This window comes from Mobula hypostoma, chromosome X2, assembly GCF_963921235.1.
Source record: "Mobula hypostoma chromosome X2, sMobHyp1.1, whole genome shotgun sequence".
Taxonomy (NCBI): domain Eukaryota; kingdom Metazoa; phylum Chordata; class Chondrichthyes; order Myliobatiformes; family Myliobatidae; genus Mobula; species Mobula hypostoma.
The window spans coordinates 21,942,651-21,965,082 of NC_086129.1; the positions used below are offsets into that span (position 1 = coordinate 21,942,651).

General features: G+C 42.3%; 1 protein-coding gene across 1 annotated transcript in view; it reads right to left on the minus strand.

The window, feature by feature from the left end:
- The window catches only part of dcps (decapping enzyme, scavenger), a 106,610-nt gene extending 87,309 nt beyond the window's left edge, over positions 1–19,301 (minus strand). Inside the window, exon 1 of the mRNA XM_063038246.1 lies at positions 19,070–19,301. Within this exon, the coding sequence (XP_062894316.1) occupies positions 19,070–19,291 (222 nt within the window). The 5' untranslated portion in view covers positions 19,292–19,301. The remainder of the gene's footprint in view (positions 1–19,069) is intronic.
- Positions 19,302–22,432: the final 3,131 nt, after the last annotated feature.

Genomic DNA, 22,432 nt, shown 5'->3' on the forward strand with positions numbered 1-22,432 from the left:
ACCAAATACCTACTGATGACAGCACTCAAACTCACTTTCCAAATCGAAATTCATGATGTCTGTGATAATAAACCTGACTCTGATTGGAACGTTAAAAGAAAGCAATCCCCTCAACACCACTTAAGTTCATATTTTATAAAACAAATTACCTTCCTCACATCATATCAAAGTTTTTTTGTAAACTTAAATTTGCACAGAAAAAGAATTAAATAGGCTAAGCTTTAGATTATTCAACTTAATTATGTTCCAGTGTGTGCACTCTCATTTAATTTCAAGCCTTTATGCACTAATCTATCAGTACCGAATAGAAAAATGTGGCTGGGTTCTTAAATGAACACCATGTCCACTTTGGAAGGCAACGAGCTTCTCCTTGACATTGACATCATGCAGGGATGGATAGGTAAGCAATGAAAATTGAACTTGCTAAACAGCACCCAAATTCTGGGGGAAAAAAAAGAATTTTCTATTGTTCTCTAAAGATCCCTAGTAATTTTTTCGGAGGTCAATTAATTCTCACTCAGTTCGCTCTTTTTCCAAAGAAAATAATGCTTACCTTGTCAGTCCTTCTTTACAGCTGAATTCCAGTCCTTGCAACATGCTCATGCATCCCTTTTATACCCTTTCAGAGCCAAACATCTTTTGTGTAATGCAGTGACTAGAATTGAACGCAAAACATTCCCTATCAAAGTGTTACACATGTTCAACAAAACTTCATTGGTTTTATATTCTATGCTTCAGCTCAAAGTATTCAATGTACCTTTTTAAAAACACAGTATTTACTTGCTCTGCAACTTTCATGGTCTGCAGACAAAAACCCCAAAGTCTGCCTGTTTCTCCACAATATTCCTCCATTGTTTATTCTACTGTCTTGTTCCAATTCCCAAAAGGATCCAACAAAATTTGATTTCCCAATTAAGCAGACCATCTATATCCTCAAACTTTTCTCCAATTTTCTCTCTTCTGCAAATAATGTAACCTTCAATGAAGTCTAAATCAATAATATGTAAGAAAATGAGAGTAGGTGATTGTAACTTCCCACATATTGACTGGGACTCCCACACTGTAAAAGGACTAGATGAGATAAACAAGAGAAAATCTGCAGATGCTGGAAATCCAAGCAACACACACAAAATGCTGGAGGAACTCAGCAGGCCAGACAGCATCTAGGAAAGAGTACAGTCAGCATTTCAGACCGAAACCCTTCAGCAGGACTTTGTCAAATGTGTTTAGGAAAGTTTCCTTAATCAGTACATAAGAGTCCCAATGAGAGAGAGTGTGTAATGCTTGATTTCCTATTTGAGAATGAGACAGGGCAGGTGACACAAGTTTGTGTGGAGGAACACTTTAGTGATCGCAATGCCATTAGATTTAAGGTAATTATGGAAAAAGATAGGCCTGGTCCACGGGTTGAAATTCTAAATTGGAGAAAGGCCAATTTTGATGGTATCAGGAAGGATCTGGCAAGTGTGGATTGGGACAGGCTGTTTTCTGGCAAAGGTGTACTTGGTAAGTGGGAGGCCTTCAATTTTGAGAGTACAAAGCCTGTATGTGCCTGTCAGAATGAAAGGTTAAGATAACAGGTGTAGGGAACCATGGTTTTCAAGAGATATTGAGGCCCTGGTTAAGAAAAAAAAGATGCATAGCAGGTATAGGCAGGTAGGAACAAGTGAGGAGCTTGAGGGGTATAAGAAATGCAAGAGAACATTTAAGAAAGAAATCAGGAGGGCTAAAAGAAGGCATGAGGCCGCTCTAGCAGACAAGGAGAAGGGGAATTCTAAGAGATTCTACAGTTATTATTAAGAGCAAAAGAATTGCAAGGGACAAAATTAGTCCTCTGGAAGACCAGAATGGTAATCAATGCATAGAGGCAAAAGAGATGGGGGAAATCTTAAGTGGATTTTTGCATCTACAAACCCCGTTTCCAGAAAAGTTGGAATATTTTCCAAAATGCATTAAAAACAAAAATCTGTGATGTGTTAATTCATGTGAACCTTTACTTAACTGACAAGAGTACAAAGAGAAGATTTTCAATAGTTTTACTGACCAACTTAATTGTATTTTATAAACATACACAAATTTAGAATTTTATGGCTACAACACACTCAACAAAAGTTGGGACAGAGGCATGTTTACCATTATGTTACATCACCTTTCCTTTTAATAACACTTTTTAATCGTTTTGGAACTGAGGATACTAATTGTAGTAGATCTGCAATTGGAAATTTTGTCCATTCTTGCTTGATATAAGACTTCAGCTGCTCAACAGTCCGTGGTCTCCGTTGTCTGATTCTCCTCTTCATGATGTGCCATACATTTTCAGTAGGAGATAGGTCTGGACTGGCAGCAGGCCAGTCAAGCACACACACCCTGTGTCTACAAAGCCACGCTGTTGTAGCCCATGCAGAATGTGGTCTGGCATTGTCCTGCTGAAATAAGCATGGACGTCCCGGGAAGAGACGTCGCCTTGATGGCAACATATGTCTCTCTAAGATCCTAATATACGCCTCAGAGTCAATGGTACCTTCACATACATGCAACTCACCCATGCCCTGGGCACTGATGCATCCCCATACCATCACAGATGCTGGCTTTTGCACCTTTCGCTGATAACAATCTGGATGGTCGTTTTCATCTTTGGCACGGAGAACTCGACACCCGTTTTTTCCGAAAACTAGCTGAAATGTGGACTCATCTGACCACAGCACACGGTTCCACAGTCTTTCGGTCCATCTGAGATGAGCTCGGGCCCAGAGAACTCGCCGGCATTTTCTGCATAGAGTTGATGTATGGCTTCCTCATTGCGTAATACAGTTTCAAGTTGCATTTCTGGATGCAGCGACGGATTGTGTTGAGTGACAATGGTTTTCCGAAGTACTCCTGAGCCCAGGTGGCTATAATTTTCACAGTAGCATGACGGTTTCTTAGGTAGTGCCGCCTGAGAGCTCGAAGATCAGGCGCATTCAACAGTGGTTTCTGACCTTGCCCTTTATACACTGAGATGTCTCTAAATTCTCTGAATCTTTTCACAATATTATGTACTGTAGATGTTGAAAGACCTAAATTCTCTGCAATCTTGTGTTGAGGAATGTTCCTTTTGAACTGACTAACAATTCTCTCACGAATTTTGGCACAAAGGGGTAAGCCACGACCCATCCTTGCTTGCAAAGACTGAGCCTTTGATGGACGCTACTTTTATACCCAGTCATGATACCTCACCTGCTACCAATTAGCCTGCTTAATGTGGAGTCTTCCAAACCGGGGTTACTTGAATATTCTGTGCACTTTTCAATCTTATTTTAACTCTGTCCCAACTTTTGTTGAGTGTGTTGCAGCCATCAAATTCTAAATTTGTGTATATTTACAAAATACAATTAAGTTGGTCAGTAAAACTATTGAAAATCTTTTCTTTGTACTTATGTCAGTTAAATAAAGGTTCACGTGAATTAACATATCACAGATTTTTGTTTTTATTGCATTTTGGAAAATATCCCAACTTTTCTGGAAATGGGGTTTGTGTATTTACTCAGGTGATGGACACAGAGTCTATAAAAATGAGGCAAAGCAGCAGCAAAGTCATGGACACTACACAGATTACAGAGGAGGAAGAGTTTGCTGTCTTCAGGCAAATCAGGGTATACAAATCCCCAGGGCTGACAAGGTGTTCCCTTGGACACTACAGAAGGAAAGTTCAGAAACTGCAGGGACCATAGCAGAGATATTTAAATCATCCTTAGCAACAGCTGAGGTATCAGAGTATTGGAAAATAGGTAATGTCATTCCACTGCTTAAGAAAGGCTTTAAGAATAAATCTGGAAATTATAGGCCAGTGAGCCTGACATCAGTAGTGGGAAAGTTATTGGAAGGTATTCTAAGAGACCAGATATATGAGTATTTGGATAAACAGTAATTGATTAGAGATAGTCAACAGTGGGATCTGGACCAGTTGGAAAAATGGGCTGAAAAATGGAAAATGGAATTTAATGCAGATAGGTGTGAGGTGTTGCACTTCAGGAGAACTAACACTTTGGTAGGTCTTACACAGTGAACTGAGTAGTGCAGTAGAACAAAGGGATCTGGGAATACAGATCCATAATTCATTGCAAGTGGTATCACAAATAGATTGGGTCATTAAGAAAGCTTTTGGCACATTGGTCTTCATAGATCAAAGTATTGAGTACAGGAGTTGAGATGTAATACTGAATTTGTATAGAACATTGGTGAGGCCTAATTTTGGAGTATTGGATTATTGTATACAGATGTAAACAGGATTGAAAGAGTACAGAGAAAATTTACAAGGATGATATAATGTGCAAGTGGTGGATGCGAATCCAATTTCAATGTTCAAGAGAAGTTTGGATAGGTATATGGATGGTAAGGGTACGGAGGGCTATGGTCCAGGTGCAGGTCAATGGGACTAGGCAGTATGAATGGTTCAGCACAGACTGGATGGGCAATGGGCCTGTTTCTCTGCTGTAATTTTCTATGACTCTATAAAGTGTTAAGCTATACGGAACTCCACATTTAACAGCCTAGCAGTTGCAAAAACATCCATCAATCAATACTTTGCTTTCTGCACCCTCTCTTGAAATCAATTCCAATAATTTACTCACTACCAACATTGAACTAATTGGTGTAAATACCTGGCTTGCCCCTTCTTCCTTTTTAAAACAACAATACAACATCAAGAACTCTCAAATCCTCTAGTCATACTACAATAGCCATGGAAGCTTAAAAACTGTCTACATAAGAGACTACAGATGCTGCCATCTGGAAGGAAGTAAAATCAAACTGCTGAAGGAACTCAGTGGATCAGGCAGCATATGTGGAGGTGGAGGCCAGGTGTCGGAGGGGTGTTCAGTGAGTGACAGGTAGAGACAGTTAAGGAGAGAGAAACAATGCAGCAATGGAGTCAGTCAGGGGGAGGAGATGATGTGCAGCCAGAGATAGAGGCTGCAGATGCTGGAATGTGATAAGCAAGGAAGATGCAAAGTGGAAACAAATAAAAATCAGAATCCAGTTTAATATCACTGACATATGTCATGAAATTTGTTGTTTTGCGGCAGCATACATTGCAATACATAATTATAAAAGCCATAAATTACAATAAGTAGATATAAAAAAGAAAATTAAATAAGTAGTGCAAAACGAGAGGAAAAAGAACTGAGGTAATATTCATGAGTTAATTGTCCATTCAGAAATCTGATGATGGAGAGGAATAAGCCGTTGCTGAAACTTTGTGCGCATATCTTCAAGCTCTGACGACACTACACTGATAGGCCTTATGTCAAATAATAACGAGGCAGCCTACAGAGAAGAAGTCATCACCCTGACACAGTGGTGTCAAGAAAATAACCTCGCCCTCAATGTCGCAAAAACAAGAGCTGGTTGTGGACTACAGGAGGAATGGAGACAGGCTCACCCCCATTGACATCAATGGATCTGGGGTGGAGAGGGTGAACAGCTCCAAGTTCCTTGGCATCCACATTACCGAGGATCTCATGTGGTCTGTACATTTTTATGTTACATTGACTGTCCTATTGTACATATTCATTAGAAATTACTATAAATTGCAGATTTCAATGGAGACGTAACGTAAATATTTTTACTCCTCATGTACAAACCCCATTTCCAGAAAAGTTGGGATATTTTCCAAAATGCAATAAAAACAAAAATCTGTGATATGTTAATTCACGTGAACCTTTATTTAACTGACAAAAGTACAAAGAAAAGATTTTCAATAGTTTTACTGACCAACTTAATTGTATTTTGTAAATATACACAAGTTTAGAATTTGATGGCTGCAACACACTCAACAAAAGTCAGGACAGAGTTAAAATAAGATTAAAAAGTGCACAGAATATTCAAGTAACCCCAGTTTGGAAGACTCCACATTAAGCAGGCTAATTGGTAGCAGGTGAGGTATCACGACTGGGTATAAAAGTAGCGTCCATCAAAGGCTCAGTCTTTGCAAGCAAGGATGGGTCGTGGCTTACCCCTTTTGTGCCAAAATTCGTGAGAGAATTGTTAGTCAGTTCAAAAGGAACATTTCTCAACGCAAGATTGCAGAGAATTTAGGTCTTTCAACATCTACAGTACATAATATTGTGGAAAGATTCAGAGAATTCAGAGACATCTCAGTGTATAAAGGGCAAGGTCAGAAACCACTGTTGAATGCGCCTGATCTTCGAGCTCTCAGGCGGCACTACCTAAGAAACCGTCATGCTACTGTGAAAATTATAGCCACCTGGGCTCAGGAGTACTTCGGAAAACCATTATCACTCCACACAGTCCGTCGCTGCATCCAGAAATGCAACTTGAAACTGTATTACGCAAGGAGGAAGCCATACATCAATTCTATGCAGAAACGCCGGCGAGTTCTCTGGGCCCGAGCTCATCTCAAATTGACCGAAAGACTGTGGAACCGTGTGCTGTGGTCGGATGAGTCCACATTTCAGCTAGTTTTCGGAAAAAACGGGTGTCGAGTTCTCCATGCCAAAGATGAAAACGACCATCCAGATTGTTATCAGCAAAAGGTGCAAAAGCCAGCATCTGTGATGGTATGGGGGTGCATCAGTGCCCACGGCATGGGTGAGTTGCATGTATGTGAAGGTACCATTGACTCTGAGGCGTAAATCAGGATTTTAGAGAGACATATGTTGCCATCAAGGCGACGTCTCTTCCCAGGACGTCCATGCTTATTTCAGCAGGACAATGCCAGACCACATTCTGCACGGGCTATAACAGCGTGACTTTGTAGACACAGAGTGCGTGTGCTTGACTGGCCTGCTGCCAGTCCAGGTCTATCTCCTATTGAAAATGTATGGCGCATCATGAAGAGGAGAATCAGACAACGGAGACCATGGACTGTTGAGCAGCTGAAGTCTTATATCAAGTAAGAATGGACAAAATTTCCAATTGCAAATCTACTACAATTAGTATCTCAGTTCCAAAACGATTATAAAGTGTTATAAAAAGGAAAGGTAATTAGGGAATGTTTAGCACAAATAGAGGAAGTATTAACTAATTGTAAAATCTGCCCCCAATCATCCACAGAAATGGTAAGCCCCAATTCCTGTTCCCAATCTACCCTAATCTTATCAAATGGAGCTTTCCTAAGTTTCATAATAATATTATAAATCATAGCCGATGCACCTTTCTGACATGGATTAAGGTTAATTATCGAATCTAAAATATATATAGGAGGAAGCATTGGAAAGGAAGAAAGTATAGTACTTAGGAAATTTCTAACTTGTAAATATCTAAAAAAATGTATTCTTGATAAGTTATATTTATTAGATAATTGTTCAAAAGACATAAGGGAACCATCTAAAAATAAATCCAAAAACCGTAAAATACCCTTAGTCTTCCAAGTTTGAAAAGCGCGATCCGTAAAAGAGGGAGGAAAAAATATGTTACCTAAAATAGGAATCGCTAACCCGAATTGATTAAGATCAAAAAATTTTCTGAATTGAAACCAAATGCGCAAAGCATATTCCCTAATTCAATTTAAAGTGGTTCATAGAGCACATATGTCCAAAGATAAGTTAGCGCGTTTTTACTCGCATATTAATCCTTTTTGTGATAGATGTTCGGGGCAGATAGCCTCTTTAACTCATATGTTTTGGTCTTGCCCTACTTTGGAAACTTTTTGGAGAGATATTTTCAATATTATTTCTAAGGTATTAAATATAGATATCTCTCCTCACCCTATTACTGCTATCTTTGGACTACCTAAAATTTCTAGTAATCTTTCCCCTTCAGCCCGTAGAATGATTGCATTTCTTACTTTAATGGCGAAAAGATGTATTTTACAACATTGGAAAGAGCTTAATGCTCCAACTACCTTTTTTTGGTTTTCTCAGACGATTTTATGTTTGAATCTGGAGAAAATTAGAAGTAACCTTTATGATTCTTCATTTAAATTTGAACAGATTTGGGGACCTTTTATTCGATATTTTCATTTAATGTAATATTTACCCTTCTTGTTTTTTCTTCACTGTTTTAATGGAGGTCGGGATTGAGGACGTGATTTTAAGTTTAACTCTGTTTGGTTTCAAGTTAGCCCATTGCTTTGCTTTGCTTTTAGTTAGTTGCACGGTGGGTTTTTTTTTTCTTTTTTTTTTCCATTGATATATATAAAATCTAGTATACTATTATGTTATCTTGGTTTCTTATGCTTAAATTACATTGTTTGTAGTATTTTCTTTTTGGTATTGTTATCTTTTGGAATTTTATTATACTTTAACATTGTATTAATGTTTATATGGCTTACCTTTTTTGTATACTTACTCAATAAAAAGATTTAAAAAGAAAGAAAAAGGAAAGGTGATGTAACACAACAGTAAACATGCCTCTGTCCCAACTTTTGTTGAGTGTGTTGCAGCCATCAAATTCTAAACTTGTGTATGTTTACAAAATACAATTAAGTTGGTCAGTAAACTATTGAAAATCTTTTCTTTGTACTTTTGTCAGTTAAATAAAGGTTCACGTGAATTAACATATCACAGATTTTTGTTTTTATTGCATTTTGGAAAATATCCCAACTTTTCTGGAAATGGGGTTTGTATATGAAGGATGTAAGTAATAAAGTCAATTCAATTCCTATACCTCCCTCTTGCTGGTAGTATTGAGAAGAGAGCATGCCCTGGGTGATGGCGGTCCTTACTTATGGATGCCGCCTTTTGCAGGTGTCCTCGATGCTGGGGAGGCTCGTGCCCATGATGGAGCTGGCAAAGTTTACAACTTTCTGCAGCGTTCTCCGATTCTGTGCAGTGGCCTGTCCATATCAGATGGTGAGGCAACCAGTTAGAATGCTCTCCACAGTACATCTGTAGAAATTTGCAAGCATCTTTCGTAACACACCAATTCTCCACAAACTCCTAATGCCTTGCAATCTACACTCTGAAGCTGGGAAGTGGCCACCTGCAGAAATACTCAGGGACCACAGTGACATCAGCTGTTGCACAAGCTCCAAAACACATCTTGGGTTCCTCCAGCTGATGACACCTATTACAGCAGTGTTTGTCTGAGGCACAGGAAAGGGCTGGAGTTGCCACGTGGCGCAGATGTGCAGACCAAAATTCAAGATGCCATGCCTATATTTAGCAGATTAGCTATGTTAACAAGTGAACGAAAGATATAAAAATACATAGCTACAATCTACATGTTTTCTTTTTAAATTTCCTGGCTCTATATTAAACCAAATCTTGGTATAAACTCTTTCTCCAGAGCAGTGTTTAAACTCACAGAGCTTCCTATGACCTTTTATGACTTGCTGGAAGCCATTGGTTATGGGAATTGTTTAATGAATTGCAACTGCTCATTAAGCCAAACATCTGTGTGGATCTAATTTTTTTAAAAAAATAATCACACTGATAAACAGAAAAAAAATGCACTTACCAAAATGTTTTCCAATATTTCAAAATGATTACTAGACATACAATAAAATAATAAATTATTATTCCAGGAGAGTACAAGATCACCCATTTACAATATTTTCCAGCCTTACTGAATATTACAGCATTATATTGCATCGTTAATAACTTTATGGGTAACAATCTCATAAATGCTTCATATTCCAGATGCCTCAGTCAGTGTTGGTTAGCTGGTCTCTGCCAAGGTAATAGCTTAAAGTGCTTGAAAATCTGGCAGGATAAGAAACTGTTGAGTTGGATGTTGGGATCAGACACAACCACCAACCTCAGTTCCTCTGGGCTTAGGAAGAGGAAACAATTAACTAGGATTTCAATCAACTTGATCACAATTGATTTGGCCACTCCAGAGATTCCTGCTGGGAAATGCATGTTTGTATACAGGCTTCATTTTGGAACACTTACTGGTAGTATCCATTCATGGACAAAGCCACTTAAGTCATGTAGCACAGGACACCTAATGTTCATCAAGCATTATCTCAGCAAGGAGTCAGACTATCTAGAAAATAGAGATATCTTGTCAGGGGGAACTGAGAACCAGGATAGCATAAGCATTAATTACTTAACAGTGCTCCAGTATAACCATATTTTGACATTATTTCATTTCTATGGCTATAAACATCCACACACAATAGTTACAGTCTGCTGCCAAACACCTGTAATCCACAAGTAGTAATACTGTCCAAGAAATAGCAGCTTTTCTCATGAGACTATTATGTCACATTCCAGCTATCTCAATCTGGATAAAATTTGCTGCAAATGACAGGAATATATATGAATGTTCTGTTTGTTTTTGAAATTGTGATGGAGGCCATTCATCTCGAAGTTAACAAGCACAGAGCAAATGAAGTAGCAAATGCTTAGATATGCAGTATGTCGAGGTAATAAGTTTCAAGGGCTGCAGCATCAGATGTGAATGGAGAAGGGACTGGTGGGTTTACCTCCACAAATGAGAAGATTTACAAATGCTAGAAATACAAAGTCCAGAGGGAGAAGGGCAAGTGAAGAAGAGAAACCATCACTTGCCGAGCTGCCTTTATCGTGAATCCCTATTCACCAAGCAGCTGCTAGAAAGAAGAAGGGTCTCAGCCCGAAACATCGACTGTTTACTCTTTTCCATAGATGCTGCTGGCTTGCTGAGTTCCTCCAGCATTTTGTGTGTCCGTACTAGTGCATATGCTGAAGGAAGATTGGAATTAAATCAGGTTTGTGTGGCAGATTGCTGGTCGGACACCAGGAATATACGCCGTATTTTATAGCACAGCTGAAGAAATTGGCGAGGAAATCAAATTACTGAGAGTGTACAATAGTCCCAAGCCATCAGAGGAAGTTAAGAGAGTGTGATAGCAAGACTCTAGAGAAACCAACAAGGCAGTAATAACAGGGGATTTCAATTACCCTGACATTAACAGAACTGTAACAGAACGAAGAGCATTAAAGCTTCAGATTTAACAAAATACATTTAGGAGATTTTTTTTAAATCACTTCATGACAGCAAGAAGGGACGTAACAGTATAATGCAACAACACTGGAAGAGTGAAAAGGATGAAATTAAAAGCAGAAAATACTAAAAACACTCAGTATGTCATGCAGGATCAGTGGAAAGTCAACCTTTTATTAATATGCTTCAGCTGAAAGATCTTTGATAGGTAATATTACGAGGGAAGGATTGTGGACATACAAACATTATGGAATGAAATTCACTGCCCAGATAAAACAATTTCCTGGACTATGAGAAAGTATTGGGTGTGGAGCAATGGGATACTCATAACAGACACAAGGAATCAAACAACATTTGTCCTTTTTATCTACTATAGCCCGAAAAGGTTAGACAGAAGAATACCAGTAAGTGTAGATATCGAGTTAGAGCACTACAGCACGGAAACAGTCCCTTTGGTCCATCCAGTCAGGTCCGAACTGTTCTTCTGCCTATTCCCATTGACCCACACCTGGAAAATAGTCCTCCATGTCCCTCCTGCCCACAGACGTATCCAAACTTCTCTTAAATGTTGAAATTGAACTCGCATCCACTAGTTCTGCTGGCAGCCTGTTCCACACTCAGATCACCTTCTGAGTGAAGAAGCTCCCCCAAAGGTTCCCCTTCATTATTTCCCCTTTTACCTTTAACCTATGTGTTGTTGTTGTTCCTCTTCGCGCCTTGTGGTGCACTAGGCAGCAACCTCTAACATTTGTCTGATTTTTACAAGGCCGAGTTGCTCGCCTGAGCTCAACCTGGGACTACTCGCCTCGAACTCCAGTGCGGATGCCACAACACAAAGAGCTATGTATTCTGTGTTGCACGTTTATTACATGCATTATAGTTAACAAGTCACATTAGTGGGGGCGTGGTAAAAGCAAAGGGAATAAATGACATATTCCAGCTTATTTTGTGGTAGTTTGTAGCTTGGGACCGCGGTGATAATATCCTTGCTAAACACTGAGTTAACAATTAATAATGCTTCATTTCATGTTTGATAATTGTAAGAAAAGGATCAGAATAAGGAATTTGACTCTTTGGAGTAATCATTGGAGCTGTGGGTATGTCACACAAGTATAACAACTCCATCTGGGGTCATAGGCTGGCGGCAATTGTTTGGTTTTAATTTTGAATCAATTTTTTGCTGCCACACTATGACTTCTTGTTCTAGTCTCACTCACCCCCAGTGGAAAAAAACCTGTTGGAAATTCCCCTAACTAACCCTGGTGGAAGTTGTGTACAGGCCACCTAACAGTCGTAGTGAGGTTGGGGATGGCATTAAACAGGAAATTAGAAATATGTGCAATAAAGGAACAGCAGTTATAATGGGTGACTTCAATCGACATGTAGATTGGGTGAACCAAATTGGTAAGGGTGCTGAGGAAGAGGATTTCTTGGAATGTATGCGGGATGGTTTTTTGAACCAACATGTCGAGGAACCAACTAGAGAGCAGGCCATTCTAGACTGGGTACTGAGCAATGAGGAAGGGTTAATTAGCAATCTTGTCATGAGAGGCCCCTTGGGTAAGTGACCATAATATGGTGGAATTCTTCATTCAGATGGAGAGTGACATAGTTAATCCAGAAACAAAGGTTCTGAACGTAAGGAAGGGTAACTTTGAAGGTATGAGACGTGAATTAGCTAAGATAGACTGGCAAATTATACTTAAAGGGTTGATGGTGGATATGCAATGGCAAGCATTTAAAGATCACATGGATGAACTAGAACAATTGTTCATCCCAGTTTGGCAAAAGAATAAACCAGGGAAGGTAGTGCACCCGTGGCTGACAAGGGAAATTAGGGACAGTATCAATTCCAAAGAAGAAACATACAAATTAGCCAGAAAAAGTGGCTCACCTGAGGACTGGGAGAAATTCAGAGTCCAACAGAGGAGGACAAAGGGCTTAATTAGGAAAGGGAAAAAAGATTATGAGAGAAAGCTGGCAGGGAACATAAAAACTGACTATAAAAGCTTTTATGGATATGTGAAAAGAAAAAGATTGGTTAAGACAAATGTAGGTCCCTTACAGTCAGAAACAGGTGAATTGATCAAGGGGAATAAGGACATGGCAGACCAATTGAATAACTACTTTGGTTCTGTCTTCACTAAGGAGGACATAAATAATCTTCCGGAAATCTTAGGGGACAGAGGGTCGAGTAGGATGGAGGAACTGAGGGAAATACATGTTAGTAGGGAAGTGGTGTTAGGTAATTTGAAGGGATTAAAGGCAGATAAATCCCCAGGGCCAGATGGTCTGCATCCCAGAGTGCTTAAGGAAGTAGCCCAAGCAATAGTGGATGCAATAGTGGATGCGTTAGTGATAATTTTTCAAAACTCTTTAGATTCTGGAGTAGTTCCTGAGGATTGGAGGGTGGCTAATGTAACCCCACTTTTTAAAAAAGGAGCGAGAGAAATCGGGGAATTATAGACCAGTTAGCCTGACATCGGTGGTGGGGAAAATGCTAGAGTCAGTTATCAAAGATGTGATAACAGCACATTTGGAAAGCGGTGAAATCATCGGACAAAGTCAGCATGAATTTGTGAAAGGAAAATCATGTCTGACGAATCTCATAGACTTTTTTGAGGATGTAACTAGTAGGGTGGATAGGGGAGAACCAGTGGATGTAGTATATTTGGATATTCAAAAGGCTTTTGACAAGGTCCCGTACAGGAGATTAGTGTGCAAACTTAAAGCACACGGTATTGGGGGTATGGTATTGATGTGGATAGAGAATTGGTTGGCAGACAGGAAGCAAAGAGTGGGAATAAATGGAACCTTTTCAGAATGGCAGGCAGTGACTAGTGGGGTACCGCAAGACTCAGTGCTGGGACCCCAGTTGTTTACAATATATATTAATGACTTAGATGAGGGAATTAAATGCAGCATCTCAAAGTTTGCGGATGACGCAAAGCTGGGCGGCAGTGTTAGCTGTGAGGAGGATGCTAAGAGGATGCAGGTTGACTTGGATAGGTTAGGTGAGTGAGCAAATTCGTGGCAGATGCAATTTAATGTGGATAAATGTGAAGTTATCCATTTTGGTGGCAAAAATAGGAAAACAGATTATTATCTGAATGGTGGCCGATTAGGAAAAAGGGAGGTGCAACGAGACCTGGGTGTCATTATACACCAGTCATTGAAAGTGGGCATGCAGGTACAGCAGGCGGTGAAAAAGGCGAATGGTATGCTGGCATTTATAGCGAGAGGATTCGAGTACAGGAGCAGGGAGGTACTACTGCAGTTGTACAAGGCCTTGGTGAGACCACACCTGGAGTATTGTGTGCAGTTTTGGTCCCCTAATCTGAGGAAAGACATCTTTGCCATAGAGGGAGTACAAAGAAGGTTCACCAGATTGATCCCTGGGATGGCAGGACTTTCATATGAAGAAAGACTGGATGAACTGGGCTTGTACTCGTTAGAATTTAGAAGATTGAGGGGGGGTCTGATTGAAACGTATAAGATCCTAAAGGAATTGGACAAGCTAGATGCAGGAAGATTGTTCCCGATGTTGGGGAAGTCCAGAAAGAGGGGTCACAGTTTGAGGCTAGAGGGGAAGCCTTTTAGGACCGAGATTAGGAAAAACTTCTTCACACAGAGAGTGGTGAATCTGTGGAATTCTCTGCCACAGGAAACAGTTGAGGCCAGTTCATTGGCTATATTTAAGAGGGAGTTAGATGTGGCCCTTGTGGCTAAAGGGATCGGGGGTATGGAGAGAAGGCAGGTACAGGGTTCTGAGTTGGATGATCAGCCATGATCATACTGAATGGCGGTGCAGGCTCGAAGGGCCGAATGGCCTACTCCTGCACCTATTTTCTATGTTTCTATACCCCTCATAATTTGTATACCACGATCAAATCTCCCCTCATTCTCCTACATTCCAGCAAATGAAGTCATAACCTATTCAACTTTTCCCTATAACTCAGGTCCTCAAGTCCCAAAGATATCCTTGCATATTTTCTTGTGTCACCTGGACATTGTGTACAGTTGTGTGGAGGTGGCGTGCGGTGCAAATGACTCCCCACAGGCTGCGTTCCAATCACGCACATCCTTTCTACAGCCCTACCACACAAGCTTTAGTGCACCAGTTTCTGAGAGGCCTTCCAGTCCGGATTTGAGACGCATGTATGAAGTTAAAAACAGTCCACCTCCAGTTTGCACTATGGGGCAAGAGCAACCGGTTGAGACATCGCAAAGGAGAGAAACCTCAGCTTCCCCGAACTTAATGTCAGCCATCCACAGGCCTGTGAATGCTGTTCGGCAGGCCTGGACCTCTGGGTCAGTAGCCTGGTCGGCTCCCATGCCGGCACTGTCAACCCCTATGCGTAAGGACTCAATGGCTGGCCGTGAGAGGCAATCAGCCACAGCATATGGCTCTCACATATCCCCTTCATATGTTGTATATCCATTGTGAACGCAGATATGTATGCCAGGTGGCATTGTTGATGTGCAGGCCAAGGGTCTGATATTTTGGCCATCACGTGCACGAGGGGTTTGTGGTCAATGAATGCTGCAAAATGGCAACCATCTGGAAGAAAATTAAAATAATGGATTGCCAGATAGGGACTGAGAAGCTCACGTTCAAACGTGCTGTACTTCCTTTCGGGGAGCCAGAGCAGCTGCCCCACGCCTCTGACCACCTGTTCACATACAGCACCCACAGCATAGTCTGAAGTGTCAGTAGTAATGGCTACTGATGCATTGGGGAGTGGGTGCATCAGTAAGATCGCCTCGGAAAGAGCTGATTTGGTATCATCAAATGCCCTGGTCATGTCAGCTGACCAGTCAAGCACGTGATTAAGGGTATTGCCTTTAAGCGCACTATAAAGTGGGAGCATAAGTTCACCAGCTCATGAAATAAAGCAGTGATTTAAATTTACCTTACCTAAAACTTCCTGTAGCTTTTTTAGTAGTGTAGGGCAGTGGGAAATCTCAAACATTTAGCAGGTTTAGTAAACAACCCATGTTGGCTTAAGTGCTTGAAAAGTGTGCCGAGATGAGATACATGTTTGGATTTGGATGCACTGGTGACAAGTATGTCATCCACGTAAACAAAAAGAAAGTCTCCGTCTTTTAATACAGAATCCATCGGCTATTGGAAAGTCTGGTGCTGCATTTTTCAGCCCAAATGGCGAACGTAGAAACTCAAAGAGGCTCAGCGGGGTTATCACAGCTGTTTTGCGAATGTCCACCGAGCTCACAGGCATCCGATGGTAGCCTCTAACTAAATCGACTTAGGAAATATTAACTTTTGTGCTAAGCGTACTGAAAAGTCCTGGATGTGTGGGACCGGGTACCGGGTAACGATCAGGGGCGGTGACTTCACTAAGGCGTCAGTAATCACCACACAGGTGGCAACCGCCATCGGACTTAGGGACCATGTGGAGGGGTGAAGCCCAGCAGCTATTTGACCAGTGTACAATCCCGAGTCTTTCCATGTTGGCAAACTCAGCCTTAGTGGCTGCCAACTTTTCTAGGTCCAGTCTACGTGCGCTGGCAGGCAAGTTGTGGAAATGTAGTACTCGACCCCATGTCCTGTGACTGTAGTGGAAAATGTGGGCTTCATGAGGTCTGGAAATTCGCCTAGCAGTCGAGTAAACTCACATGCGGTGGTGCATGCGCTGGACTGTCATTGTGGGGAACTTACTGGGGCAGCAGGGTAACGACCCAAAGTCCTCGACATCCACAAGCCTGCAGTTCTCAAGATAGACTAATACTGTAGTCCATGGGCACACAGGAAATCTGCACTGAGCAGCGGTCTAGCCACTTTAGCCAGGACGAAGTCCCCTGTGTAATGTTGCCACTGAAGCAGAGTGTCACCCGTCGTGTCCAAAAGTCTGGATCCTGCTGCCGTTAGCATCTTCCAGAGAGGCTTCTTCACTCTTTGCCTTCTCATCAATAGGTGATGCTAGCAGCACACTCACTTGAGCACCCGTGCTGCACAGGAAGCGTCACCTGGAACAGGTGTCTGTAATAAAGAGCAGGCGACCCTGACAGCTGGAACCCACAGTGTTCACTGACCTTCCATGTCCTGATGCGCTGGCATCGTCAAAGCTCCTAGGCTGTCAGTACTTCCTAGCGTTCGCATCAAAGTGAGCGTGGTAAAAACAGCAACCCAGCATTGTCTGTTTCATAGCATTAGTTAGTAATCTGCTTATATTGGTGGACTTACTGACCAGGCTTATTGAGGCAGGGAAACAAGGAGGAATGATGCACCTCTGCCTGGCTGGGTGTGGACTATCAGCTATTTTAGCAAGCTCCCTATGGGTGCATTAGCAAGGGCTATGCAAACTGGATCAGGCATTTTCTGCATGAAAAGTTCTTTAAAAAGAAAACAAGGATGCTGATTTCCCAGCAGATACAGCATGTGGTCCACTAGCTGCACAGACTTATCATCGCCGAGACCAGGCAAGCAGAGCAGCTGTTTGGCGTGCTCAGACTCCGAAAAACCAAAATTCGGTAAAAGGTGAGTTTTCAGCGATCGGTATTTATCGTGTTTAGACAGGTGTTCAAGTAGACTCACCACTCCCACAGCCGTGGAGTTACAGAGTGACAGTTCCACATAGAAATATTGTCTTGTCGGCAGTAATTTCTCGCAGGGCAAATTGAGTCTCTGTTCATACGAACCAAGTTACGGCATTTTGCTCCCAAAACTCTGGCAGTTTCAAAGCAACTGCGTTGGTTGACGTGTTCAATAACTGCAATCAGCTTAGAGCAAGAGGGTCATTAATATAGGTTTTTGCAAATAAAATGTCAGCTGTTTTATTTTTAAGAAAAACTTAGCAACTCATTTATTGCACTTCAAACACTGAACGCGAAGTGCGGAAATAGTCCTTTATATAATTCTGTCATCATCAGACCAGAGGGAACCCCAACTCAATGTCGGTGGTTGTGAATTATGTATGTTTCCACCAATTCTATTACCCTACACTGGAACGAAATGCTTCACACTTAAAGAAAGAAAGAAGGGAGAGGAGAGGAGAAGAGAAGATGGCAGCGCGACGCAGCGCGCACAGCCATTCCGAATGAATATCGTATGTGTTAACTAGGGGGGTCGTGCACAATCCTATCTGATGGAGACAGACGTGAGAAGCACGGAGGAACACCTGGAGAAACTGCCGCTGCTACTGTGCGATCGAGAATCTCCAGAGGGGAAGGCCCCAAATCCTCGGCTTTGCCTATTGCCAGGGCTGGGGTCGAAATGCTCGGCAGAGATGGTGCTCGGTGTCAGGGAGCTGGTCGGAGGCTCGGAGTTTTCGGACGGACTCGGAATCAGACTGTGGTCGGATGCTTCCAGGATGCTGCATCGGCAATTTTGCGGTGCTGGAGGTTTACCGTCTGTGTGAGATGATGGGAGTTTCGAGAGACTTTGAGACTTTTTACTGTGCCATGGTCTGTTCTTTATCAAATTACAGTATTGCTTTGCACTGTTGTAACTATATGTTATAATTATGTGGTTTTTGTCAGTTTTTCAGTCGGTTTGTCATGTGTTTCTGTGATATCATTCTGGAAAAACATTGTATCATTTCTTAATGCATGCATTATTAAATGACAATAAAAGAGGACTGCGTGTCCTCATAATCTAATCTAATCTAACCCGATCAGCATTGGAGTTAGTAGAATAAGAGATGATTTCATCAAAGCATAAAGTTTCAAGACGGATTGATCTGAGTGGATGCTGAATGGATACAATCCGGTGCCATACTTGAGGGAGCATGTTTGCAGTTCGAATGATCACACGTTCAACTGTGGAACTTAGAATTATTTAGCACAGACAGTTCTACAGTCACTGAAAGTATTCAAGGCAGAGACTGGCAAAAGTTTAAATTCCAAAGGAATGCCAGAAAATGGGAAGAAAGTAAGAAAGTAGCATCGAGGTCGAAACTGGATCGGTTATAGAATTATAGTCATTGAGTTACACAACACGGAGACAGGCCCTTCGGCCCACCTCGTCCACACTAACCAATTTGCCGACAGGAGCCTTGATGCTATTCATTGCTTAACTCCTCCCCCTCCCCGACTCTGACCAACCCATACCGCCCTCCATCAGCACTGGCTCCGCACCTGCCATGGTCCAGATCTCTCACTCCGCATCTGCCCTTGCCCCTCTCCGCCCCCGCACCACATGCCCCGCCTCCAACGTTCACTTAGGCCCCGCCCCCACCTTGCCGTGAATGAACATTGTCTTGTCCCGCGCGTTCTCCCTCAGGATTTTCTCCAGGTGGAAGTTGTCGAATTTGAACTGTTCCAATCTGTCCGGCGCATCGCCCTCCGCCCCGGCCCCGGTCCCGGTCCCAGCCCCGATTCCGATTCTGGTCCCAGACCCAGACCCAGTCCTGCGCCGTTTCTGCTCCGGCTCCAAACTGTGCTTTACACACTCCGCCATCTTACAACAAATCGCCGCCTTTTCCGCTCACCCAATGAGTGTCAGGGTTAGCGACCTAAACCAATGAACTAGAGCATTGCTCAGCTCAACGAATCGGATGGGTGATTATTACAACTAAGGATTATTCCCTCCACAAGTTCTGACGCAGGTTCCCACTGCGACCTCCCAGTTAGTGTTCCTCCTGCTGGCCAGAATCAGAATCAAGTTTAATATCACTGTATATGTCCTCAAATTTGTTGGTTTAGCAACAGCAGTATATTGCAATTAATACTAATAATAATAAACTATAAATTACAGTAAGTATATATAAAACAGAAAATTAAATTAAATAACACACATCAAAGTTGCTGGTGAACGCAGCAGGCCAAGCAGCATCTATAGGAAGAGGCGCAGTCGACGTTTCAGGCCGAGACCCTTCGTCAGGACTGGAAATTAAATTAAATAAGTAGTCTAAAAAGAGGAAAAATACTGAAGTAGCATTTATTGTCCATTCAGAAATCTGATGGCAGAGGGGAAGAAGCTGTTCCTGAAATGTTAAGTGAGTCCCTTAAGGCTCCTGTACCTCCTCCTTGATGGTAGCAACGAGAAGAGGCCACGTCCTGGGTAATGGGGGTCCTAAATGATGGATGCCATCTTTTTGAGTCATCACCTTTCGAAGGAGTCCTTGATGGTGGGGTGGCTAGTGCCAATGTTGGAACTGGCTGAGTTTTGCAACTTACTGCAGCTTTTTCCGATCCTGTGTAGTGGTCCCTCCATAACCAGACAGCAATGCAACCAGTTAGGATGCTCTCCAATGTACTTCTGTAGAAATTTACTAGAGTCTTTGATGACATACCAATTCTTCTCAAACCCCTAATGGAATATAGCCTTCTTTGTAATTGCATCAACATGTTGGGCCCAGGATAGATTTTCAGATCCACTTCTGATCCCTGAATGAGGACTAGTGTGTTTCCCCTTTCTGAAGTCCATAATCAATTCTGTGGTATTACTGATGTTGAGCACAAGGTTGTTGTGACACCACTCACCCAGCTGATCTATCTCGCTCCTCTTCACCATCTGAAATTCTGTCAACAATAGTTGTGTCATCAGCAAATTTATAGATGGTATTTAAGCTATGCCTAGCCACACAGTCATGGGTATAGAGAGAGTAGAGCAGTGGGCTAAGCACGCATCTTTGGGGTGTGGCAGTGTTGATTGTCAGCGAGAGGGAGATGTTATTTCTGATCTGCTCTGATTCCGGTCTCCCAGTGAGGAAGTCAAGGATCCAGTTGCAGAGGGAGGTACAGAGAGGTCACTTTTACAACCAAATGTTATCCTTACTGTCTGGAGCAACGGACACAAAATGCTGGAGGAACTCAGCAAATGAGGCAGCATCTATGGAGGGGAATACACAGTTAATATTTCAGGCCGAGATCCTTCACCAGGACCTGCATTCCTCCAGCATTTTGAGTGTGTTGCTCAAGATGTCCAACTCCAAAGATCTGGACAATAGAATTAATGGCTTAGTAGCCAAGTTTGTGCATGGTACAAAGATAGGTAGAGGAAGCAGGAGTCAACAGAATGAATTAGACGGATTAGAATAATGGGCAAAGAAATGGCAGATGGAATACAGTGTAGGGAAGTGTATGGTCATACACTTTGGTAAAAGGATTAAAGGCATAGTCTATTTTCTAAACAGGAAGCAAATTCAGAAATATGGGGGGTTATTGATAAGTTTGTGGCCTAAGGTAGAAGGAGTCAATTTTAGAAAACCTAGCACATTTATTTTTCCTACATTTACACACTTAGTCCAGCGGTCGTGGAGCATACGGATCCCTTCTTTGTAGAGGTCAGCATCTTGGACCTCCAGAAGTGGTCCATAGCAGGGGTGATTGATAAGTTCATGGCCTAAGGTAGAAGGAGATGAGTTATTAACATCAAACTTCCTGCATTTTCACGCGAAGAGTTGAACTGCACGTGCATCTAATGAGAGCTGTATAACTCATCTCCTTCTACCTTAGGCCACGAACTTATCAATCACCCCTGCTATGGATCACCTGGAGGTCCAAGACGCTCTCGTAAACCCAACAGCAGTGTGCAGTGTCCAGGCAGTGACCCACTCCTCCAGCCAGCAGGGGCACTATGGACTGGCAGGTCACCAGAGGAAGTGCTGATCTATGCCGGCCTCAACTCCTCGAACAAGAACAGAATTGCACAGGTTCACTACCCTGATGCTGTCCCTATCATTGTGAGGGATTTCAACCGGGCCAGCTTGAAGTCGCTGAACAACTACCACAAACATGTCACCTGCAGAGCCAGAGAAGCCAACACATTTGACCAGTGTTACACCACCATCAAGAACACATACCGTGCTGTCCTACGCCCTTTGGAAAGTCTGACCACCTGGCGGTACTTCTATATCCAACGTACAGGCAGACTGAGGACCACAGCACCAGTGGCAAGAGTCAAGAAGGTAGGCCAAAGGAGGCAAAGGAGTGCTTAAAGGACTGCTTTGAGTCAGTGGACTGGGATTCATCTACGAATCTGAATGAATACTCCACAGTTGTCATTCACTTCAGCAAGACCTGTGTAGGTGAGTGTGTGGCTTCGGGAACACACCGGACATACCCAAACCAAAAGCTGTGGATGACCTAGGGGATTTGCAGTCTGCTAAGGGCTAGGTCTATGGCATTCAAGAACGAGGATCCAGAACTCTAGAAGTCCAGGTTTGACCTACAGAAGGCTACGTTAAGAAAGAAAAGGCAATTCTGAATTAAGTTGGATGCATGTCGGCTATGACGAGGTGTGTAGGTCATTACTTTCTACAAGGTCAAACCCAACATCATGAATGGCTGTGATGCTTCATTCCCTGATGAGCTGAACTCCTTTTATGCAATCTTTGAAAGGGGGAATAAACCTACACCTGTGTGATCCCTGCAACATCTGGTGACCCTGTGATCTCAGTCTCGGAGGCCGACAACAGAACATCTTTCGAGAGGGTGAGCCCTCGCAAGGCATCAGGTCCCGATGGTGTACCTGGTAGGGCACTGAAAACCTGCGCCAACCAAATGGTGGGTGTATTCGAGGACATCTTCAATCTCAAGCTGCAATCGGTGGTTCCCATCTGCTTCAGAATGGTGACAATCAAGAAGACTATCACTC